Raw genomic sequence first — 23,403 nt, forward strand, 5'->3', positions numbered from 1 at the left:
GCCGCCGCGCCCGCCCGCGCCGCGCCCGCCCGCCCACGCCCACGCCGTCGCGCCCCGCCCGCCCGCCGCGCCGCCCGCGGCCCACCCGCCCGCGCCCGCCGCCCACGCCCACGCCTGGCCGCCGCCGCCCGCGCCCGCCGCCCGCCGCGCCGCCCACGCCCACGCCGCCGCGCCCGCCGCCCACCCGCCGCCGCGCCCGCCCGCCCACCCACGCCGCGCCCGCCCGCCCACGCCACGCCGCCACGCCCGCCCCACGCCCACGCCCACGCCGCCGCGCCCGCCGCCCACGCCGCCGCGCCCGCCCGCCCACGCCGCCGCGCCCGCCCGCCCACGCCCACGCCGCCACGCCCGCCCCCACGCCACGCCCACGCCCCGCGCCCGCCGCCCACGCTCGCCGCAACCGAGGCCGCTGGCTCGCCGCTCCGAGGCCGCGGCACGCCGCCCCGAGCCACCGACGCCGCTGCTCACACCCCGACGCCGCTGCTCCACACAGCAGTCTTCCAACGCCGTCGTCTCGCCGGGGAGCGCTCCTCGGGTGCTGTCGCCGACCGTCCGTCCGCCGCCGGCAACGTCGCCTCCAGTCTAGGTGACGACCCCGCTTGCTAGTAAATAAGATGATGCAATGCTTGTGAAGTATGTGTTCGCGTATGCCCGATAGATCTACCCCTTGTGGATTGGAGATTTGAAAAAAGATATTAAAAGGAAACAATTGCTTAATTATAGTAATGATTTCGGAGTTTGTATATTTTGTGGTTACTGTGTTGAGTACTATCCAAAAAGCTGTTTATCAAGCTAACCGGTAAGCTAACCTTTTATGACCCACGGCAGCAATCCTACCTTTCCAAGCCTTTCTATAAAATCCTTTTTATGATATAGAGAATGAAATGATTGTATTTATATGATGGATGCTAGTATAGACAATGGATGCTTGTATTACTTGTTTAGATCTTACACTTTAATTGTATTCTTGTCATTGCCTGAATTGTGGTATACCGTGTGGTGGTGCTCGACTAAAGTGCTCCTATTACTTTAGTGCTCGACTCAGGTGCTGTAAAGGTTTTTTGGCTGGCTGAGAGGTCCTGGCGGACTGTCCGCCAGGACATCTCGGGGTTAGCCAGCAGAACTGATCATATATAATTGATATTAACTAGTTTTCGTTGTCTATAGTAGAGGATGGAGGACCGTAGGTGGATGTACACTGGTCACCGTAGTAAGAGAGATGTCAGCCCTGAGTGGATTAAGAACACCAATGAATTCTTGGAACAGGCGTGGGGCGAGAATGCTAAAGGAGCGGCTAGAATTTCTGTCCATGCAGCAAGTGTGCTAACAGGAAAAGACAAACACAGGATGTCATGGGGAACATCTCTTCCTTAATGGATTTACGCCAAACTATACCCGGTGGATCCATCATGGTGAAGGCCATCGTAGGAGAGAGGACGTGGTGAGACCACGTGTCGAGGATTGTGATGCTGAGGCTGGTGTAGTGGACATGTTAGATGACTATCATGAGGCACACGTTGCTGAAGAACTTGTAGAGGAGGAGCCTGAGGGGTCCGCAAAGGCATTTTACGATATGTTTGCCTCAGCACAGAAACCCCTTCACGGACATACAAAAGTTTTCTCAGCTGGATGCCATTGGACGAGTAATGGCGTTGAAGTCGCGGTACAGCCTGAGCAGAGACACCTTTGATGGTATAGTGACAGTTATTGGCAGCCTGCTTCCAGAGGGTCACATCCTGCCAAAGAGTATGTACGAGTCACAGAAACTTCTTCGTGCACTCAAGATGCTGTATGACAAGATACATGCCTGTCCGAACGGATGTGTCCTGTTCAGGAAAGAATACGCGGAAGAAAAGTACTGTCCGAGTGTAAATCCTCTAGGTTCCTGGAGGTTGACTCTGGTGATGGCAACAAGAGGCAGCTTGATATCCCCGTGACAACCCTACGTCACCTGCCGGCCATACCGAGGATCCAACGGCTGTACATGACTGAGGAATCCGCGAAACAGATGACATGGCATAAGAAAGGGAAACGATACAATCCTCACAAGATGGTACATGCATCAGATGGTGAAGCATGGACCTACTTTGATAGCATTCATCGGGACAAAGCCAGTGAGGCTCGTAATGTTCGTATTGCGCTGGCAACTGATGGATTCAATCCGTATGGAGCGATGGCTGCCACATACACATGTTGGCCCATGTTCTGATTCCCCTCAATCTCCCCCCAGGCATAGCATTCCAACGACAGAACGTGTTGTTATCGTTGATTATTCCTGGACACCCGGGGAAAAATATGGTGTGTTCATGGAGCCGCTGATTGATGAATTGGTCCATGCTTGGGAGGAAGGGGTATGGACATATGATCGGGCCACAAAGACCAACTTCAAGATGCATGTTTGGTATCAATACTCTCTGCACGATTTTCTGGCGTATGGGGTCTTCTGCGGGTGGTGTGTTCACGGCAAATTCCCATGTCCGGTATGCAAGGAACGTCTTAGGTTCCTTTGGTTGCAGAAGGGTGGTAAGTATGTTGCGTTCGACAAACATCGACAGTTCCTACCTCTTGACCATCCATTCAGACGAGACATCAAAAACTTTACAAAAGGTGTTACAGTGACAGACCTCGCAAGTCCGATGAGGACTAGTGCCGAGATTCGTCAGCAGATAGATGGTCTCTTGATCAATCCAGAGGGTGCCTTTGTGGGATATAGTGAGCAACATATGTGGACTCATAAGTCGGGCTTGACTCGGCTCCCGTACTTTGACGACCTGCTCCTTCCACACAACATTGATGTGATGCACACTGAAAAGAATGTTGCTGAAGCACTTTGGGCAACAATCATGGATATTCCCACGAAGACAAAGGACAATGTTAAGGCTAGGTTGGATCTAGCAATATTGTGTGACAGACCAAACTTAGAAATGAGGCCTCCTGCACGAGGAAAGACATGGAGAAGGCCTAAGGCCGATTATGTCTTGAGCAAGCCCCAAAGGATAGAAGTACTACAATGGATCAAGGCGTTGATGTTCCCTGATGGCTATGCAGCTAATCTGAGTAGAGGAGTCAACTTGTCTACTTTGCGAGTCTTAGGTATGAAGAGTCATGACTACCACATATGGATTGAGCGGCTTCTTCCAGCGATGGTTCGAGGTTATGTCCCTGAGCATGTCTGGCTGGTACTTGCAGAGTTGAGCTACTTCTTCCGCACACTTTGTGCAAAGGAGTTATCACGGACCTTAGTTGCAGACTTGGAAAGAATCGCACCGGTGTTGTTATGTAAGTTGGAGAAGATCTTTCCACCCGGATTCTTTAATCCGATGGAGCATATGATATTGCATCTCCCGTATGAGGCACGAATGGGGGGTCCCGTGCAGGGTCGGTGGTGCTATCCAATTGAAAGATGCCTAAAGGTTATCCGAAAGAAATGTGGAAATAAAAGCAAAATTGAGGGTTCCATTGCCGAGGCATACATTCTGGAGGAGGTGTCGAACTTTACATCAGTATACTATGGTGACAACCTACCTAGTGTGCATAATCCACCGGCTCGTTACAATGCTAGCGAAAATGACTCGAGACTCAGCCTTTTTCAAGGTCAGCTTGGAACTGCAAGTGGTTCGACCACCAAGAGGTTGAGTCATCAAGAGTGGTGTCGGATCATGCTGTATGTGTTGACCAACCTTGACGAGGTGACACCGTACATGCAACAATTTATTCAAGAATTCTGGCGTCAATCAAGGGATATCACGGAGCAGGAATTAGATACCCTGCTCAAACATGGTGCAGGAAATGGATCACCCAATTTTATTTCTTGGTTCAAACAGAAGGTACGGTCCAATCTAGCCCGTACTTAGCTTTTCACTCTAAGTTGTTTTTACTTAGTTTGTCCAATCGTACTTGAACTTGCAGGGCGTTAGCGATGCGACCTTGAGTGCCGAGTTGAGACAGGTGGCCGGTGGCTTTGGATATAAGGTCAAGTCATATTCTGGTTATGACGTGAATGGATATCGTTTTTGTACAAGCAGTCATGAGGATTGTCGACCCAATCGAAAGACCACAAATTCTGGGGTGTTTACTCCCGGCCTTGATGGGATTGAGTATTATGGAAGAATTGAAGAAATATACGAACTCAGCTACTATGGTTCGAAACGACTTAATCCCGTGATATTCAAATGTCATTGGTTTGACCCTCAAGCAATGAGACGGACGCATTCTAATGTTGGGCTAGTCGAAATTCGACAGGATTCAGTCATGACCATAGACGATGTCTATGTTGTTGCTCAACAGGCTATACAAGTTTATTATCTCCCATATGCGTGTGAAAGCAAAGAGCATCTTAAGGGTTGGTATATTGTGTACAAGACATCACCGCACGGTAGAGTACCTGTCCCTAACGATGATGATTACAACTTAGATCCAAACATATATGACGGAGAGTTCTTTCAAGAAGAGGGGCTACAAGGGCGATTCGAGATAGAATTAACCGAGGCAAACGAAATGGAAGTTGAAGCAGTTGATGATGCGGGGGAGGAGGAAGAGGTGCAGAGCGTTAAGGATTTACACATGCTAGAACGACTACAAGTAGACAATGCAAATGAAGACACCGAGTCTTCTGATCTTATTGGTTACGACATGATTGATAGTGATGATGAGGACTATGATCCAGCTAATCCCGACTACGATGAATATTTTTAGTCAATGTAAGACTATATTATTACGTATTGATGTTCTATTTTCTTCATGTATTTATCTATAAGTATGTATTATATATTTATCTGTACTTATTACGTAATTATGGTTGTTGCTATAAAGTGGTAAACTTTTTTTATGTTGTCTTGAAAACTGTGTTTTATTTGTCTTCTGCTTTGTCTCATATACATCCAATCATCCCTCTAAGATATCTTAAAGTTTGGATCAATCCCTTGGAATTAAAGAAGGTTTTTTGGCTGGCTGAGAGGTCCTGGCGGACTGTCCGCCAGGAATGGCGGACAGTCCGCCAGGACAGATCGGGATCAGCCAGCAGAACTGATCATTTTTCTTTCATCCAAAGTATCTCTTCGTGGGCCCATCGTCTTATGTCCGTGGGAGGCTGTCCAAAACCCCCTATACCTCTTGGATGAAGCTCCTCTATCTCTATTCATCCACATAACACAACTCGGTTTTCTTTATGTGTTTATCTTGGATGAAGCTCCTCTATCTCTCTTCATCCACATAATTATTATGTAATTATGTTCTATTTTCTTTATGTATTTATCTAAGTATGTGTTATATATTTATCTGTACTAATTAATTTTCTTTTAATTGCAGGGGATTCACCAAAGATGGTGGGCCGCGGGATGAAGAAGAGTGTAGCGGCCCTTCACAAGAGGTTTTCGGGGGGGAGCAGTGAGCCGACGTCCGGGGCGGCTGAGGGACCGTCTTACAGGAGGAGGAGGGGGAGTGGCAGGAGGGCGATGACACAGGCGCCGCCGGAGGAGGAGCATGCGCTCCCGGAGGAGGAGGTGCCTCCCGGAGGAGGAGGTGCCGCCGGAGGAGGAGGAGCAGGCGCTCCCGGAGGAGGAGCAGGCGCTCCCAGAGGGGAGGACGAGCAGGCGGACCAGGTGGTCCACCAGGAGGGGCCAGGGGACGACGAGCAGGCGGACGAGGAGGGCACGGAGGCCTCTGCTTCGTCAACCGTCTACCAGCGAGGTCCGGCGAGTCTCCCCCAGCGACCGATTCCTGAAGCAAAACGCCCGATCATAGCTCCCCAAGGGGATAAGTAAGTAAATTTACATGTTTTCAGTACATGTTTACGGTATAATTTCAATTTTGTGGTAGAAATTAAAATTTTTTATCAATCACCTGTGCAGGAACTGGATAGTTGTGGAGAGGCCCGTTGGTGCTCACAGACGCCATGTGAATGGCATCTTGGGTCTTCTGGTTAGGGATCACTTCCCTGGCCTGGTCACGTTGGCCGGAGAGCCATGTCCGGCCTATACGTGGGAGCACTACCGGGCCGTCCCCGACATGCGGGATGTTGCCGGCAGACAGTGGCCCAACTTGGCTGAGCGAGTGAAGGGCGAGCTTTGGGTAAGTGATCAATATATCGCATTCGTTGCACATCCTTGATAATATGATTGAAATAATGATATCGTGTTTATTGCAGGATTTCTACAGACTACAGGCCGGGATGGACGCGCAGGCGGATGTGGTTGCCGAGTATCGCTGCAAAAAGCTCGTTACCGACATGTTCTACGAGCAGCGCCTCCAGTCAATCATCAACTACCACGCCGTCGTCCTTGGACAGAAGGTCACCAAGGCGCAAGCAAGAACTATGACGTTGACTGAGGAGCAGTACTTGCAGGTAAATACCAAAATTTGATTTATTTGACCATTAAGTTGGCTTAATGTCCTCTACTAATATGTCTTCTACTTGATGTCATGTAGATGGTTCCTCATTGGTGTGCCCACTTTCCTGAGTGCTGGCAGCAGATAGTTGCTAAGTGGTTATCCGACGACTGGAACGCTGTGCACCAGGAGCGTCGTGAGCACCGTCTGACTATGGCCGGTGTGCCACACCACCAAGGCAACCGTAACCTGACCGAGTACGCCCAAGCATGGGTACGCGACTTTACTTGTTTTGTGGTTATTCAACTATGCATGATTTCTCATCATCTTGTTTCTCGCAGTCGGCGGCACATGGAGGGCAGCAGTGCAACAAATTCATGGCGTATGCTCTATCCCACAAGGGTAAAGCGACATCCAGCGTCAGCTACAACGCGGAGGACGGGCCCGAGGCGTACAGCAACCCGAGCATCTATACTCGCCTCAATGAGTACACATCGATGGCGAGGGAGGTGCACGGCCAAGAGTACGATCCGACCCAGGAGGATCTTGACGCTGAAATTGTCATGAAGGTCGGAGGAGGAAAGAAGCATGGACGGTACTGGATTTGCGACGGCGCGATCGACTCCTCTTCTACTCCGACTCTATCTCAGATAAAAGCACGGCAAACGAGCTCGAGCGCAGGCATCCGACCTCGTCCGGACAGTTCGACGAGCCAAGTCCAGGCACTCCAGGTTGTTGCTTGTTCATACATTTTTTATCTATTATATTACATAACTTAGCTTTTGTATTATTGTAAAATTGGGGTAAAAATTTTGCAGGCTCAGCTGCAAGAAGAGAGGAGAGAACGTATGGAGTTGGAGGCAAGGATGAGGGCGGAGATGGAGGCCGAGCGGGAGGCTGACCGACAGAGGATGGCGAGCATGTTCGCGTACATTCAGAGTCTTGGCGCAGCGACGGGTCTACCTCCGCCACCTCCCTTCGTCACCCCACCTAGACCACCCACCGATCCGTTTTCTACTTCAGTGAGTATGCAATGTTCAATATGTCGTTTATTTTGTCGTTTCACTCATACATTTCATCTATATGTTGCAGAATCAGTCGGCGGCCTCCAATGATCCGTATATTTCTCCAAATCAGACCAACCAGAACAACTAGCCACCTTCGGCATAGATGATGGAGTTATTTGCATTTGAGACTTAGCTAGACTGAATGCATGTACTTTGATTGTTCATTGTGTACTTTGTGATATACTTGGCTACAGTGAATGTACCTACAAAGTTTGAGCCCCATTGGATTAATTCTTGACGTCACTAGTTTTCGCGGGAACAATCAGGCCTGAGAGTGCCTGGCGGACAGTCCGCCAGGTCTGGCGGACAGTCCGCCAGGCACTCTCAGGCCCAATTGTTACTGCATAATATAATCCTGCCTCTTTGCCGGGAGCCACTGGAGGCAGCTCTGGATGCCCTCTTTGCCGAGTGCTATTGACCGGGCTCTCGGCAAAGAAGGCGTCCAGGGTGGGCGTTGACGCGGTCCTTTGCCGAGAGTCTGACGGCGACACTCGGCAAAGGATCCGTCCACGGTGGCGCGCCGTGACGGCTACTTTTCTTTGCCGAGGGCCGCTTTTGGCTCTCGGTAAACATTTTGCCGAGAGCCCGTGGAGAAGCTCTCGGCAAAGTATCCTTTGCCGACCCCGGCTTCCCCGAGAGCCCTTTGCCGAGTGGGGCTCTCGGCAAAATTTTTGCCGAGTGCCTTTACGTCTTTGCCGAGTGCTCGGGGCACTCGGCAAATCAGCCGCGTCCGGTAGTGATTGTTTTCTACGTGTTTCAGGTGAAAATTTATGCAGAACTAGTTATCCCTATTGTGCACGCGGTTCGGGTTACTAAATCACATTATTGTCATGGAGAAAGTGTAAATTTCATGAAAATCAATGAACATGAAGGGAAAGAAAATGGAAAGTCAGTCCAAAGGCCTCATACAAAATCAATTGGTTTTCAACCAGCCAACACGTCAACAAAATCAATGAGCAAACGGAAGCAAGATCTGAGAGGCGAGAAAGTAATCTTGAAGTTATTATCACAATAATACATGTTCACGTAAAAATGGTACAGCTCTCCAATCAGCGAGCTATGGTGTAACAAATTTATCTATGAATTAATATCATGTATGTATCTAGAGATTAAGCTGACTCTGAAGGAGGCGCAGCTGGTGACGGAGCAGCAGCATCCAACCGCACGCCATGTGCCTCACCGGAGCTCTGGAGCTGTGCCATGGCACGGCGAGGGTTCGCACGGTGTACCTCACACAATTCTGAGAAAGCTACGCCTGTCATTTCAAATACAATAATGTACTATGAGTCAAATGTACACCACCAATATATGCAATATTACTTATCAATTAAATATTGACTATAAATAACTTCTAGTTTCAGCTAGGCAATCGGAATTTCAATTTCACTAAATGATATCCCACATAAGCTAATCTAATGACATGGCAAGAGATTTACAAATAGAAAGAAGGCTTGAATTTCATCTAGATGAAACTTGGTATACACACGGTTACCTATGACTTGGAAATGAAATAAAACCCCTACTATGACCAAATTATTTCATCATATGCATTGGAAACTGAAATCAACATTGTGACCAAATTATTTCATACACAAAGCTTAAATGCTATGACTTGCATATTAAACCGGGAAATAAAACTGCGCATTGGAGAAGTTGTTTCTTTCATTAAGACAAGTCTCCTTAGATAACGTGTGAAAGCATCTAGACCGATAGATGCATACGGTAAGTTTCGGTGATTAATGACAACCGTATGTAACTAACGTGTGTGTTTTGAAGGGATCATAAATCATTGGTTATGTCACATATGAAATATGAAAGGAGACCTCTCAATTACCATATAAATACGTGTCAAGAACTCGGACATGAAAATTAAGAACCTTTCATGAAAATTAAGAACCTTTCTAGTATCAAGTGTCACAGAGAGATGAAGGACACTTGATTTAGTTCAGGTTTTATAGTTTTTAGTCTTTGACCGTACTATTAAGAGGGGTTCTTGAGTTTGTAGCTTGACCTAGTGAAAGTTGGCCTTAAAAATATGCACATTTGCTCAAGCTCAGTACTAGACAGCTTAAAGAAGTTAAAGCAACACTTGGAAGGAGAAGAACTCAGTTCGTGCATCGAAAGTTGAACTGACGATCAAGTGCAAAAATATCTGCTGCACCGGTTTAACCGACGGGACGGTATCAATGAAGATGTCGGTCCTTTGGTCTTTTAATGCTCTAGAGAGCATTTTTGGAGTTGTAGAAGTCTGGCTCAACAAAGTTTATAGCACCAGTTAAACCGACGCTCTCAGTGAAGCCGTCGGTGCATGGGTCGTTTACTGCTCCAGAAGGTTTGAGAGTTGGAAGTGGCTGGCTCAAAATTTTCTATAGCACCGGTTAAACCGACTAGTGTCGGTTGAATGCATCGGTGCAATAATACCAAGAAGACTGTTAGGGTTTAATGGCTACTATTCACAGCTCAGTGTAACTGGTTGAACCAATACCTACCACCAATTTAACCGATGCTTTAAGCTTTTCAGGAAAGTTGTTTACAACGGCTATGGCTGGATCTCTAGCTTATAAATTGAGTTCCCCTGAGTCACTTGAGCTGCCTTTGACATGCTGAATACCTGAGGCCACTCCAGAGCAGAAGAGAAAAATTTGTACCTATGAGAAGAAGAGATTGAGCTTTGAGAGCTGATCCAATCAAGAAGAAATCATCCTTTGAGAGTAGCAAGTGTGCTTGAGCTTAGAGCCAACTTTGTGTAGGTCAAGTGAAGGCTTAGGGCTTGTTACTTTTGGTGTTTGACGGCACCTAGACGGTCTTGGTGACCAGGAGGCTCTTGGTGAGATCTTGGAGTTCGTGGGAGCTCCAAGAAGAAGAAGATTGTATGCGGTTTGAAACTCACCTCTCCGAAGATAGAGAAGGAGTATTTATAGTGGAGACTTGCTTCTTGTTAAGGTAAGGGAGCTTAACCCTTAGTAGGTGCTCCAACGTGGACTAGGGGGAGCGTCAACTCCTCGATACCGGAAAAAATCCGGTTGTCTCATATCCCTCTATTTACATTCAAGCATTTACTTTGCTCTTACTTGTTCTTGTCTTTATTTGCTTGTTTGTTCACTAGGACCCGCTAGTGTGATCTCTTGACTAGGTCTTATCCTTGATAGCGTGATCTTCTCTAGGCAAAATGATCATGTTAGTGTGTTTACCCACCTAGGATGCTCTTATTAGTGTGCTGTAGTTGATAGGCTTTGAATTATAGGTTTGAGCAACACTAGCAATAGGGTAAGAACTTGGTAGATATTGAAAATAAAAGATCCAATTCATCCTTCTTCTTGGGCCACGATCCTTTCAACGTGGCACTCTTAAAAACTGTGAAATGAAACCACTGGGTAAGAGTTTGTTCCACATCTGTAAAGCCAAGCCAATTTTCTTACCTCCTTGTTTATTTTGAATATTACAAACCTTAATATACACACTACAGTTCTTCCTCTATCCAAATTATAGCTCACCTTATTAACTTTAGCGTAAATCAAATTTCTCTAACTTTGATCATGTTTATAGAAAATCACCAATATCTACAACATCCAATTAGTTTCATTAATAAATCCATCATAGCACATGTTTTGATATTGCATTTTTTTAATATTTTCTTGAAATTTGGTTAAGATAGATTGGCTTTGTTAGGATAAAGTTACAGGGAGGGAACAAAGGAAATACTCAACAAACAACAATTTGCATTTATTTTTGAAAAAACGGATACTAATATTTGATAATTTGCATATTGTTTTCCGATAACAGAGACTACAGTGAACATTGCAGTATTCATTAATCTATGTTTTAGCATTTAATAGCATGTTTATACGGTGCGATGGCTATCCTGCGCTGTGGCCGGAACAGAGGATGAGAACGACGACCCAACTCCCATGAGCAAAAACATGAAGACTGCCAAGCAAGCAAGCAGTAACTTCATCAAAAGACAGACAGGCACACCTACCAGGCCTGTCTAGCTCAGACACGAGATCGTATTCCCCAATGTGGCAATGTCCATGTCTGCCAATCTTACAAAAAAAAATCATTCTCTTCTAGGAGTTTGTGGAGCCGTGTTTGCAAATTCGTCGTTTATATGGGCGCCGGACTTTGCAATTTGCAGAGCCGGCCGTCCACACAGACTTGGTCCAAGCAGACAGTCGCGTCCGACAACCCGCAAGCAGCTAGCAGAAACCCGGAGAAAGCAAGAGAACGAGGGGTTTCCCTCTTTGCACCAAATGTCAGCTTCAAACCAAATGACGACGACGCAAAGGCCCGCATGGTTGAAGCAGCATCCGATGCGAACTGAAAGATGCCTGCCTGCAAGTCCCCGTCTCAGCTGCCGTGATCCCATCGATCTACATCTACCTTGCCTGGCCTCCTATAAAGCACCAAGCTCCAGGCACATACCAAACCGTGCTCAGCTCCTCGCTCTCCCTGAAACTGCTGCCATCTTCGTCGATCTGCAGGTTCCGGTCGAATTAAAAATGGGCGACAAGACTAAGACGTCGTGGCCGGAGGTGGAGGGGCTGCCGGCCGCGGCGGCGAAGCACAAGATCCTTGCGGACCGGCCGGACGTGCATGTCGTCGTCCTGCCCGTCGGCTCCGTCGTGACCACTGATTACGACATCAAGCGCGTCCGCGTCTTCATCAACCGGGCCGGCAACGTGGCAGAGGTCCCCAAAGTCGGGTAGGAATTGGTCGACCAATCGCTAGACCATGCATACATGGTGAGGAATTGGTGATCGATAATGCCAGTTACCTCCAACAAATTAAACGTTGTTGAATAATGTTGTTTCTTCATTTCTGATAGATCGTGCCAGAGGTGATTACTATACACATGTGAGTGATGAGTGCATTGTTATTTGAGGGTGATGCTTGTACTGGTTTCCTACTCTGAATTCAATTTAGAGGAATTAAAGGTGATGAGCACAAATATGTTGAGTCTAGAACTCGAATTTGGCAAGGCATAATCTTCCACTAGGGTCCTAATAACCAAAAGAATGTAAGCTAAATGGCCCTAGTTTAGGATCCGTGTGACTTTTACCAACATTAATTTTAATAATTCTGTTATTTATCTAATGGCAGATTGGTAGGAAAAAATTGTCGTCAAATCTCTTATCCTAAGCTAGGTAGGGGAGTGCCAAGGGGTGGGGCAATGGAAAGGGGTTCAAGGGCATGCTTTATTCAAGTCGAGCAAGAAACCATAGGTAATGAGAAGATGAGATCTACACTACTGATGCTACATCCAACAGTAATGGAATTATGGAAGTTGACAAGTAGTACAAGTAGATCCATCCAAAGTACTGCAAAAAATATTGTTCACTTCCAATGATTTGTTTATGAAACATAGACAGAAAAACTTTTGATTCGGATGAACAGATCGGATACGGATGGATGTACACAAATACGAATACAGATAATTTTTTATTTGGATTCAGAATCAGATACTATAGTGTTAAATATCCCGGATATTGATATCCATCCTATTCACATATTATACATCCCACTTAATTTTTTGAATACGGATATTAAATATCCGGTTACATATACCGTCTATTCCATTTAGTCTCTAAATCCTTTTGGTCGAACGGACAAATGAAAAATATCCACACCGTTTTCATCCCTATAAGGAGCACAATATTACTTTGGTCCATATCATTTGGGCCGCTCATCCATGACGAGATGAAAGGGTTAGTAATGATATGACCATGGTTTTGTAATTAGTCCGCGTAATTTGTACTATAGTAGAGACCAAAGTTCCTGACATCTCCCCAAGTCTAATCAATCTAGTATTACTAATTTCTCCAAAAAATATCTAGTATTACCAGTAGAGCGAACTGTTGGCATTGGTAATTTTGGAAATAAAAGTTAAAAGACTGTTTTAGTTTGAGTGTTGGACATGCCACTGCGGGGCGGACACGCCAGGGACTCAAACCCTATTCCTCACGCTATGTTTCTCGGGATGGCAGAAGGTTAATCTACCCTTTAACCTTTTTTTTTAAAATATGAAAAATTATATAAACAAAAAAACCGGTCATATCCAGTATCCATTTACCAAATTCAAAAAGTTATTTGGTTAGGCGCTCGTTACAAAAAGCCCACCGCATAGCATCCCAATTGTGAGGAACGAGCGCTTACCCTCTCCGGCGGCGAGGTTGGAGTAGAGGTCGACGATGTTGGGGCATCCCTGGAGGCACGCCGGTGAGCAGATGGCGCCGGCGACGCGCGGGTCGAGGAGGGAGTCGGAGGAGATGCCGACGGTGGCGCGGTCGACGCCGCACGCGCGCACGCAGCTGTCTGTCTCGACCAGGCCCGCCAGCCGCGCGTCCTCGACCACCACCTCCGACGTCCGGCACTGGTACACCGTCGGCCGCCCCGCGCAGTGCGTGTTCTCCAGCACGCACCGCCGCGACGTGGACGACACGGCGAACGCGCACAGCTCCGCCGTCAGCTGCTCGCACACCACCCTCGCCCCTGCCAGTGAGTTCGATCAAATAACAGCCAGCCATGAGAACCTGCAGGGGCAGGCACATGCTACGATCGATATGCTGATACCAATACCGCCATGGTTACCGAGCGCGGAGGAGAGGAGGAGGGACAGGGAGAAGACGAAAGCTGCAAGCTCTTTTTGGAGGGCGACGACGGAAGCCATGGATGCTGTATGCTGATGCTGTCCTTCGAGCTAGGATTAAGCTTAAGGTGATCTCTTACGTGTTCTTGGGTTAACGAGGTAAAGCTTCTTATTGAAGTAGCATTATAAACTACTAGAAGGGGCCGGGGGATCGACCCTGTTCAAAAATTGCCTAACAATTTACCGAACTATTCTTGTTAAGAGCACCAACGCGGCGTCAGTCAAACTGGTTGTCGTCTGTCGCTTACTTCCTCCGTTCTTTGTTTTGCTTACTAGCTGTATATATATCATCGTTCTAATGATATTATTACCTGCTGAAAGAGTGTCCACCCCAAATGTGTTGGCGCCTAATTCAGTTGATCAAGGGTGTCGTCTTCCTTTAGTTCGATGTGTGCACCAGTTGACGTCAACAATGGCAGACAAACAAGCATTCAAAATCAGTATGCGCGGTGAGTGGAGTAAAGAAGGCCGTGAAGAACGGGGCAGGTTTTGGTCTCGGAAGGAAATTCGTTAGCAACTTGGCAGCAACGCGTTTCCTTCCTGATACTTTCTCCCTTAGCTTCTGTCAAGCATCTCGATGTGACATGTAACGCAACCGTTTCACATTTCTTTTCCTCTTGAAAATAGAATACCCTGTTTAGATTGACCAGTAAACCGGTCCGGGCCACTCTTTCATGTGTTCCATGAAACGTTGAATTTTGGTGGAAAGAGGCCTTCACTGAATTGTATACAAGGTTAAAGCAATTAAGTCTAAAATGGAAGAAATAGTTGGATCAGCAAGGGAATACGAATGCGTTTGAATTTTATTGTTTGGATTTCCTTAGCCAGGCTATAGGCACGCAGAATCTTACGGAGTTGTGGCTGTTTAATTTAGGGTGTTCGGATCCGGGTGACTAAACTTTATTCCCATCATATCGGATATTTGGAAACCAATTAGAAGTATTAAATATTGATTAGTTATAAAACTAATGGTATAAATGGAGACTAATTCATGAGACGAATCTATTAATCCTAATTAATCTATCATTAGTATATGTTTACTGTAGCATGACACTGCTAAATCATGAACTAATTAGATTTAATGGATTCGTCTCGCGAATTAGTCTCCATTTATACAATTGATTTTGTAATTAGCCTTTATTTAATACTTCTAATTAGTATCTAAACATCCGATGTGACAGTGACTAAAATTTAGTACGGTATATCCAAACACCCCTTAGTTGCAGCGGAGGCGGCAATATCCGAAGTACTCCCTCTTCGGTGTAACCACTTTTACAGGTCCGCACATACAGTACTACTAATGTTGATAGATAAAATTAAATATGCTGGGATGGAGGGAGTAATCATTAGTAAACTCATAAATTGATTGTAAAAAAGTAAAATTTGGTTGCACCAGTATAATCATTATGAGATCACACTTCAATATATTTAAATGATTTTATAGCTGGAATAATTTCACTATAAAGTTACAACAATTGTTCCACCTTTAAATAATAAATATTCTGAAAACTAGGAACAAAATAAAAATGTTCTGAAAAAATATTCAGGAACAAATGTTCTATAAATAAAAATATTTTGTTCCAAAATATTGATTGTTAAGGTTGTTCCATCTCTAAGAAAAAATATTCTAAAATAATTCTATCCAAAAATATTCAAGTGTGATATAGTTTTGAAGCTCTCGTAATAAGGAACATAATATTGTAAACAGAATTTAATTTAGATTCATATTTTATGAATTATGAATTTTATTCATAACATCTTATTTGCACGGAATTCCACATCAGCATCGGTACATGATTTACAGGTGATCAGAGCACGTCATGAACCCAAGAGAAAGTAAGCCAGGAAGGAGTGGGGCAGCAGCAGCATTACCTCGTGTGGGGCCACGCGTATACCAATTAGTCTCACAGTTACCACCTCCGTCTTAAATATCTCCGTCTCCTGTTACTCTCACTTACCTCCGTCTTAAATATCTCCATCTCATGTTACTCTCACTATCATCAATTTCAAGTTTGACCAAATTTATATAAAAACATTAATAATATTTTTATCTCCAAATAGATTTAGTATAAAAATATATTTGCATGACTAGTCTAATAACATAAATGTTAATAATATTTTGTATAGATTTGGTCAAACTTGAAATTACTTGGAAAGCGAGAGTTGTATTTTTTTGGAACGGACGGAATTTCAAATTTAACCAAATTTATATAAACAATTAATAATATTTAAAAATTAATAATATTTTATCACCAAATAGATTTAGTATAAAAGTATATTTGCATGACTAATCTAATGATACTTATTTTATAATATAAATATTAATAATATTTTGTACATGATTCCCGAAAAGCGAGAGTTGCAATTTTTTTTTTAACGGAGGAAGTATACTTGTTTTACTACTTCTACAACATGTTAGATCCATGACTCCTAACATTGGCGCCTATCTAGGCGTAGCTGAATGATGCCCGGGATCAGTCGGACTCCCGTCTGGGCACTGCCAGTCGGGCGAGGTTGCAGGCCCCTTCGGGCGGGGCCCTTGTCAGTCGGGGCCTACGCCAGTCGGAGCCCGCGTTAGCAAAATTTAAGTAGCTTACAAACTAGCTGTCTAAGGGGCCGTTCGTTTCCTGCTATCTAAATTTTAGACCCATCAAAGAGAATCTTGTTATTTAGAAGTATTAAATAAAATCTGTTTATAAAACTTTTTGCACAGCTTGGTGCTAATTCGCGAGACAAATTTAATGAGCCTAATTAATCCATAATTTGCCACAATGATACTACAGTAATTATTCGCTAATCATAGACTAATATACCTCATTAGATTCGTCTCGCGAATTAGCAGTAGGGTTCTGCAATTAGTTTTGTAATTAGACTTTATTTAATACTTCTAAATGATAAGATTCTTCTTGATGTGACCCAAAGTTTAGGTACCCGGAAACGAACACACCCTAAGTCAAGCAGGCAATGCTGCTAGAAGTTCTACAACTGATTGGGGGGTGCCAAACTTCAAGGGCACAGCATATCCACATGAACCATTTCGTCAGCAGCCAGCCGGTCACTACCTAAAGCTAATAACACAAACTCTGGCAAATCAACATGACCCCCGAGATGAGAGGACCACGACTCACCATAAGCGAAAGAGAATACAGTAATTATTCATTCATTCGAAGGAAAAATTCTTTTTCTTTTTCATCATCATCAAGACAACATACCCACATCACCACATATACCTCCCAAATGCATGCTAACGAATCTATTACATACAAAGATGCTAATCCCCGCCTACACTATTAAGTTTCAACTTTTGAATGGCAGCTACCTGTTGCATATCCGGGAAAAAGAATTCTCTCTTTTACAAGAGCAAGAGGGATTGGTGAACAGCATTGCTGGATGGTTACTTACTGGGCTTCCTAATTTCCATTGGCAGCATGGACAGGGTACAGTTATTGTATGGTCAATGCTTCAGTGGTTGGATGTGCGGTTCAGGTGCAGGAGGGAGTAGATCAAGGAGGAACCTGTGGATCATCTCAAAGCTGGTGAAAGTTATCACTGCAGCAGGGGTTGTCCGGAACAGATTTGTGGCACATCCACGGTAGAAGCCAGCCACGCCCTCTTTGTAATAAACCTTTCTGATGCAGTCTATTACACCTTTGTATCTAGCCTCCGAGTGTGCTCCCTGGTCTTGCAGCCTTGAACGAACAACCTGTAATGATTATCAGAGTGATGAACACCTAGATATAACGATAAGCATGCACACAGAACATTGATCAGGCTTGGACCTGTATATTAATTTACTGGGGATCAAATTTGTAGATTGACTTAATACCTCATGAGGATATGTCATAGTTGATGCAGCTACTTTAGCCAGAGATGAAGCAACAGCAACATCACCAAAACTCAATGCTTCAACAGTAGTATTATCTGTTAAAGCATTCAACAATCATTGGTCAAACTAAGCCATTTGATCTGGTCCACACAAACACAACCGAAGTGTTTAAGCTTGCGAAAAGAAACTGGGTTAAGAATAATACCTCGCTCCGCCAGATAAGCTTTAATCTTCTCATATGCAGGGAACTGAATAGCAACATGACTGACACCAACCAAGGCAGGGACCAGACCACTTTTGAAAAAAAAAATATTAGCAAGCATATCAGAACACAGAATCAACAATAAATAAAGTATAGTTTCTTCAGAAAAGCAAACTTCCATGTGACCTACCGGTATAGTCCACGTATGCCCTCCTCATGTGCTATTCTTCTCAAGGCAGCAAGAGTACCTTTATAAAGGATTGGCCCGGCTCTTATTCCTTGGGTCTATAAAAAGGAACAAACATATTGATGTGCCAACAAATGTCATCTACTCTTACATATGACATGCAAGTATGGATGCCTCGCAATAGACTAGGTACATGAAAGGCAGAAAAATTTCTTTACTGTAAAATTGACTCCTCATGGTGCATCCACAATATGCCATGCTACATTTAAAATTATAGCCATTGGATAGTATCTGTTTACACATTAATATTTATATCTTAAATATCTAAGAGACCTTTTTTTGTCGTATTTTAGTCTTTTAACAAAATATGGAGGTTCACAAAGCTATACGTATTTTTTTCATGGAGTATCAGGTGCACAAGAAGCCTATGTGAGAAGTGGGAAATGGAAAACATCTCATCCCTCTTGAGCTGATTTAGCCCCAAATTGCTTTAGTCCAATTAAAAGCTGTACAAGAGGATGAGGGGATTTCCACCTCTCACTTGGGCCATTCAGATTGGAACCAGTGGGTGGGATTGACTATATGCATATGTGCACCAGAACCAATGTGTTCTTGTGCACCTGATACATCCTCTTTTTCATGAACCGACGACTTCTCATTAAAGATAAACAAAACAGCAGGAACCAGCAGGCCATAAGCCACATCTTAGGAGCATCTTAGCTACTGGTTGTTAAATTTCAAACTGGATTTATTAGGCGAGTGTTGAACCCATCAGAACATCACAAGGTGAATAGAACCACAAGAGATTTTGGAATACCTAATAAATAACCAATTATCCAAATTTTCATGCCAAAACAACTTTCTACAAGAGAATAAGTTACCTGAAATCTTGTCTTCACAACCCAAAGTGGATTTGTTACAATACTCGTTGCAGCTCCTGCACATGATGCAGCAACAACATTTGCCCCTAAAGAGAGTTGGTGACTTCCATCTACAAAACCAATAAAGGTACCACTTAGAAACAATGCTGGTTCTAAGAAACCATATGTAGGGTAAAGAACTAACCATTGGAAGAAAGCAGGCTTTTGAGCTGCTCATATACAGTAAAATAGACCTGCGCCCAAGAGAAAACTGTAAATTAATAGAAGAACATAGGCATTTGATTTACTTCCTGTACACAGGTAGTGGTTGCCACGATAGACATGCACGCAGAAAAATCCCAAAAAGGTCTGATTCTTATTTGTACTCTGTTGTTCAGAAACTTTACATGTGTATAATGTGCATAAAGCAGCCAGTATAGAGGTAAATACTCACCGCCCAGTTTGGCAAAAGCGCCAGAATAGTCGGGGAGAGGCCACGATACATTCCCCGAAAACCTTCCCGTTGAGCAATCTGTTGTAAGGTCCCAATAATTACACTACCTAGTAATGATTGACAGGAGAATATAACCTTAGCATTCGAAGCTAATATAAAATGTAATCTAGAAGCATTTTCCTGTACAACAAAAAAAATAATTCTAGTCCAGAATAAAGATGTAGTGTAAATAATGTGCTAAGCATCAAAATTCCAGTTCCAGAGATACAAATTCAATAGTAACAAGCAAGACCACATCAACCATTAACCCAGGACATTTCTCAAGTGTAAGGGATCATCTGCAGCATGAGAGCATTTCTGGTCACAGCACTCATGGTTGCATTCTCGAAGTCTAAACATTTTTTGCATTCACAGAATGCCTGTTAGGCCTTAGTTTTATGTAATATAATATCAGCAAAACTCCAATATATTATCTAAGAAACACCAGGCTTTGAAATATTGATTATGCTCTATTTGACCTATATACATAACCAAAGATCTAATGCCATATAAGGCAAACAAGACATAGCATCATGTAAAGCAAACAATAGACACATAATGCCCACACATATAGACAAACTTCTAGTCTTGCACACATTTTTCAAATGTTTGCCTGTTCTCTGAGTCTTTCACGTGCATGGGCGAAAAAGTACAACCGCTGTGAGTGAGTGCTTGCATGCCTTTCCCACTCTCAATATGCATGGTTTCGTAAATTCACAATGATGGCAGCACAAGTGTGATGCCTCCCTTGTCCCATACACATGGAAACCCTTACACTTTGACTCAAGCAGGATGCTAACAAATGACCGTTATACAAGTACAAAACCAACCAACAGAACCTAAGGATAACATATCTGTCCAAACAAGCTATTTGAACCTTCACAAAATCCAAATGTAGATCTGTTACGGAACAATTCCACCAATCTTGGTCAGTTCAGGTCATCAGACACCACAAGCGGAAACTAAGCAGTCTTCCATTACTAAACAGACTTCCTCTTGAATCTCAAGCGGTCAACAAGACGACACAAACCAATGGATATCCCAGACCCATCAGAGCACAAAATTCAGAGAGGAGTACTATGATATCCCCCAACTCTCCCATGCAGACAGTCCATTTTTCCCTGTGTACACACCCCTGTGCCAATTCTCCTTCATCCTTAGCATTGCTCAACATGTCCAGTATCAACTCGCTGTTCTAAAAAGGTTCTCGCGCGTTCTAACTGTAGAGCAACGAATTGAAGCAAAATTCACATGGATTTCTCAGAGGAAATACACACCTCCAATTGTGCCTGTGGCTAGCTTGGGACAGCCGTGCACCTGGAACCTCGTCTTGATGACATCGAGAGGGCACACGAACGTCGCCGCCACCACACCTGCGCCCAAGCCACGAATCACATCAAATGTCCCGAACCCCCCACTAGAACGAAATGAATAAGAGTTCCAGCGTCAAGGTTACCAGCGGAGGCGCCGGCGACGGCGTGACACAGGAGCCCGCGGGCGGATGCGGGGCCCTGATGGTGGTGGTGCTGCGAGGACGAGGACGAGGACGCTGACGAAGGCGGCGGCGCCGGCGAGGTCGCAACGTCGCCCGGCATCTCGCTTCGCCCACCTCAACCTTCCGTCCCCCTCCACTCCCTTCCCCGATCCGCGCCTCGGCCGCACGGCTAGGGCTTCGGGCTCCCCGCCTTTTCCTCTTCTTCCTGACGGCGCCTCGGCGCTGCTCCCGCGTCGGTCGGCGCCCGATCGCGTCGCCCGCCGGCCACCGGCGGCGGTTGCGGGCCCCTGGACGGCCTCCTAGGGTTAGGGTTTGGGATCTGAAGCGGGCGGGGCGGGCATTGGAGATGGGCGGCGTTGTATTTGTAAGCTCGCTCGCCTCGCTTCTCCGTCGCTGCTTCGTTCCCGTCGTCACGGCACCCTCGCCTCTGCTTCCCCTCCTCTTCCGGTTCAGGGCCTTGAGGGGCGATGCCGCGTGGGTGGGGCCCTGGCGAGATGTCACGGTACACTGGCACGCGGGCCCTGTTCCAGCGGGGCCCAACCGTCAGTTGGCCGGACCCGGTGTAGGCAGAGTTCCACAGTGTTGTGCCCTCGTCGCCGGCGTGCACGTGCGGCCGCCGCGGCTAGGTGTGGGCCCGGGAGCGCAGTCACCTGTTGGGCCTCGACGGCGGCTGTGTGGCTCGGGGACCTGCTGTCACGGAGACCAAGTATTAGTGGCGTGGGCGTGTAGAGATTTATCCGTGCAATGCCTCTAAACCGAGCCGGGGCCGCTGCCATGCGGGCCATGCATGAGTGTCCCAGAGTCTCAGAGTTGGACGTCGCAGCTACTAGTAGCTGCTACTCGGCAGGCAGGGCCCACGGCGATGTCTGGTCGCCGCTTACCGGGCTGGCGTGGTGGATCATGGGCCGTTCAGGCTGGAGTGGAGTTAAGTGGGCGGTAGAGATGGGCCCCTGGGACCACGGCGCGGCGGAAAATGGGGACGTCTCGTTGTCCTTGCTTTTCTTCCTCCATGATCCGGAGCCGATGACTCCGGGAGGCGAGAGGATAAGAAGCAGTTTCGATTTCACACCCGCGCTCTGCAAGCTCGTGCTATCAGAGATGGGTTACCATCGGCTGGCACTGGGGTCGGCGGCACAGTCATGCCTTTTCTTTACTAACAGATGACCAGAGAACCCTGTCACAATTAAATGGTAGGTAGAAATGTCTTTTATCTGTTCGAATTAAACTCTTCGAAAATATGTTCAATTTTTCTTGATCAATAAGGAATTCTATCCCTCACAGAAAATTAGGTTTTTATGAAGTTCTAATCTTGGTACGTCTAATGGTTTTGTCCTCCACAATCATGTTGATGTTCGAAAGAACACAGAGTGCCTTAGAATGTTAATGGTTCGTTTTATGATGCACACAGAGTTTGTACAGCTCTATAAATGAATTTTGAAGTTGCAGTTTTGAAAATTACGAGCGACAGCCTAGCGCATCCTATCGATCACCAATGTTTTCTCAAGTGTTCAAAAATGCAAATACTATTGTTATATTGCGTGTCATACTCATAGAGATGTGATGGTGGACATTTGTGATAAAAGATGTGCACCTATTATGAGTGGAGTATGTTTTAGACATTGTCGTTGTCAAAGGCTAAATTTCCGTCAAGAAACTGTGGACTCTTTCCATGGCAAAATAGACTGGACTCCTATTTGGTTGGCTGCTGCTGCACCCTACTCCCCTACGGACAAGCACTCACAGCGATACTTGTTTAACCATGGAGTGGATTTGACCTTCATAAGCAAAGATTGCAACAGGCAACAAAAGTAAATTTTGATTCTTGGATGCAAAGAGGGGAAAAGAAAGTTGGAAGACAAAAACTAAAGGATTCTTGGATGAAAAGAGGGGTAAAGAACAATAACCACTCTTTTTTCTAGCGATTCCATGATGCTCCACTTATTCACATCTTCTATGTGGTTGGTTTCAGTTATGCCACGAGGGATGAAAGCTGACAATACGGACATGAAATAACTCAGCAATAATAACACGTCTCTGTCTCCTCTAATTAACCAATTCTGGCTTTTTGTAAGCTGAGATCACTTTCCTTCTTTAGAGAAACTCAGGTGTCATTCATCCAAATCAGCAGCCCTTTTGAGGAAACTAGCCGGACAGGGTTTACCACCAACTCTTTTGCAGGCATGAATTTGAATTGGGTGATTGCAATGTCCATGTGTGCCCCTGCCGAACAAATTTCTTCAGAGGGTGAAAAGAACTGTCTGACTGTCACCCCAGGCTTCAGTACGAGACATACATGATCG

General features: G+C 45.4%; 4 protein-coding genes across 6 annotated transcripts; 2 read left to right on the forward strand and 2 right to left on the reverse strand.

The window, feature by feature from the left end:
- The first annotated feature begins 6,006 nt into the window (after window positions 1-6,006).
- Window positions 6,007-7,508, forward strand: LOC112885361. Its single transcript, XM_025950995.1, has 6 exons — window positions 6,007-6,069; window positions 6,146-6,343; window positions 6,427-6,600; window positions 6,669-7,058; window positions 7,146-7,349; window positions 7,420-7,508. Exons 1-6 carry the CDS (start codon window positions 6,007-6,009, stop codon window positions 7,480-7,482), a joined length of 1,092 nt encoding a protein of 363 aa, XP_025806780.1. The 3' UTR covers window positions 7,483-7,508.
- Window positions 7,509-8,373: 865 nt separating this feature from the next.
- Window positions 8,374-15,086, reverse strand: LOC112885816. Of its 3 annotated transcripts, none has more exons than XM_025951472.1 (3): window positions 13,971-15,086; window positions 13,548-13,883; window positions 8,374-8,649 (listed from the first exon to the last, which is right to left on the reverse strand). In XM_025951472.1, the coding sequence occupies exons 1-3, from the start codon at window positions 14,059-14,061 to the stop codon at window positions 8,504-8,506; spliced, it is 573 nt and encodes a 190-aa protein (XP_025807257.1). In that variant the 5' UTR covers window positions 14,062-15,086; the 3' UTR covers window positions 8,374-8,503. The 3 variants fall into 3 exon arrangements, with proteins under 3 accessions (XP_025807257.1, XP_025807256.1, XP_025807258.1); XM_025951471.1 differs by having other exon boundaries at window positions 13,965-15,086; XM_025951473.1 differs by having other exon boundaries at window positions 13,983-15,083.
- LOC112885815 lies at window positions 11,141-13,541 on the forward strand. Its single transcript, XM_025951470.1, has 2 exons — window positions 11,141-12,096; window positions 12,220-13,541. Exons 1-2 carry the CDS (start codon window positions 11,420-11,422, stop codon window positions 12,233-12,235), a joined length of 693 nt encoding a protein of 230 aa, XP_025807255.1. The 5' UTR covers window positions 11,141-11,419; the 3' UTR covers window positions 12,236-13,541.
- Window positions 15,087-17,170: 2,084 nt separating the features above from the next.
- Window positions 17,171-21,680, reverse strand: LOC112885814 (nicotinamide adenine dinucleotide transporter 1, chloroplastic). The gene is made up of 9 exons (XM_025951469.1): window positions 21,065-21,680; window positions 20,886-20,981; window positions 19,570-19,676; window positions 19,321-19,369; window positions 19,137-19,246; window positions 18,259-18,353; window positions 18,072-18,160; window positions 17,867-17,961; window positions 17,171-17,743 (listed from the first exon to the last, which is right to left on the reverse strand). Exons 1-9 carry the CDS (start codon window positions 21,201-21,203, stop codon window positions 17,495-17,497), a joined length of 1,029 nt encoding a protein of 342 aa, XP_025807254.1. The 5' UTR covers window positions 21,204-21,680; the 3' UTR covers window positions 17,171-17,494.
- Window positions 21,681-23,403: the final 1,723 nt, after the last annotated feature.

Source organism: Panicum hallii, chromosome 3, assembly GCF_002211085.1.
Source record: "Panicum hallii strain FIL2 chromosome 3, PHallii_v3.1, whole genome shotgun sequence".
Classification (NCBI taxonomy): Eukaryota; Viridiplantae; Streptophyta; class Magnoliopsida; order Poales; family Poaceae; genus Panicum; species Panicum hallii.

Coding starts and splice junctions, on each gene's coding strand:
- LOC112885361 (XM_025950995.1), top strand. CDS start 6,007: ATGCGGGATGTTGCCGGCAGACAGTGGCCCAACTTGGCTGAGCGAGTG. Junction 6,070..6,145: donor GAGTGAAGGGCGAGCTTTGG/GTAAGTGATCAA, acceptor TGTTTATTGCAG/GATTTCTACAGACTACAGGC. Junction 6,344..6,426: donor CTGAGGAGCAGTACTTGCAG/GTAAATACCAAA, acceptor GATGTCATGTAG/ATGGTTCCTCATTGGTGTGC.
- LOC112885814 (XM_025951469.1), bottom strand. CDS start 21,203: ATGCCGGGCGACGTTGCGACCTCGCCGGCGCCGCCGCCTTCGTCAGCG. Junction 19,677..20,885: donor AGCCACAGGCACAATTGGAG/GTGTGTATTTCC, acceptor AATCATTACTAG/GTAGTGTAATTATTGGGACC. Junction 18,354..19,136: donor TTGTGAAGACAAGATTTCAG/GTAACTTATTCT, acceptor TCCTTTTTATAG/ACCCAAGGAATAAGAGCCGG.
- LOC112885815 (XM_025951470.1), top strand. CDS start 11,420: ATGTCCATGTCTGCCAATCTTACAAAAAAAAATCATTCTCTTCTAGGA.
- LOC112885816 (XM_025951471.1), bottom strand. CDS start 14,061: ATGGCTTCCGTCGTCGCCCTCCAAAAAGAGCTTGCAGCTTTCGTCTTC. Junction 13,884..13,964: donor CGGTAACCATGGCGGTATTG/GTATCAGCATAT, acceptor ACTCACTGGCAG/GGGCGAGGGTGGTGTGCGAG. Junction 8,650..13,547: donor CAACCTCGCCGCCGGAGAGG/GTAAGCGCTCGT, acceptor TTGAAATGACAG/GCGTAGCTTTCTCAGAATTG.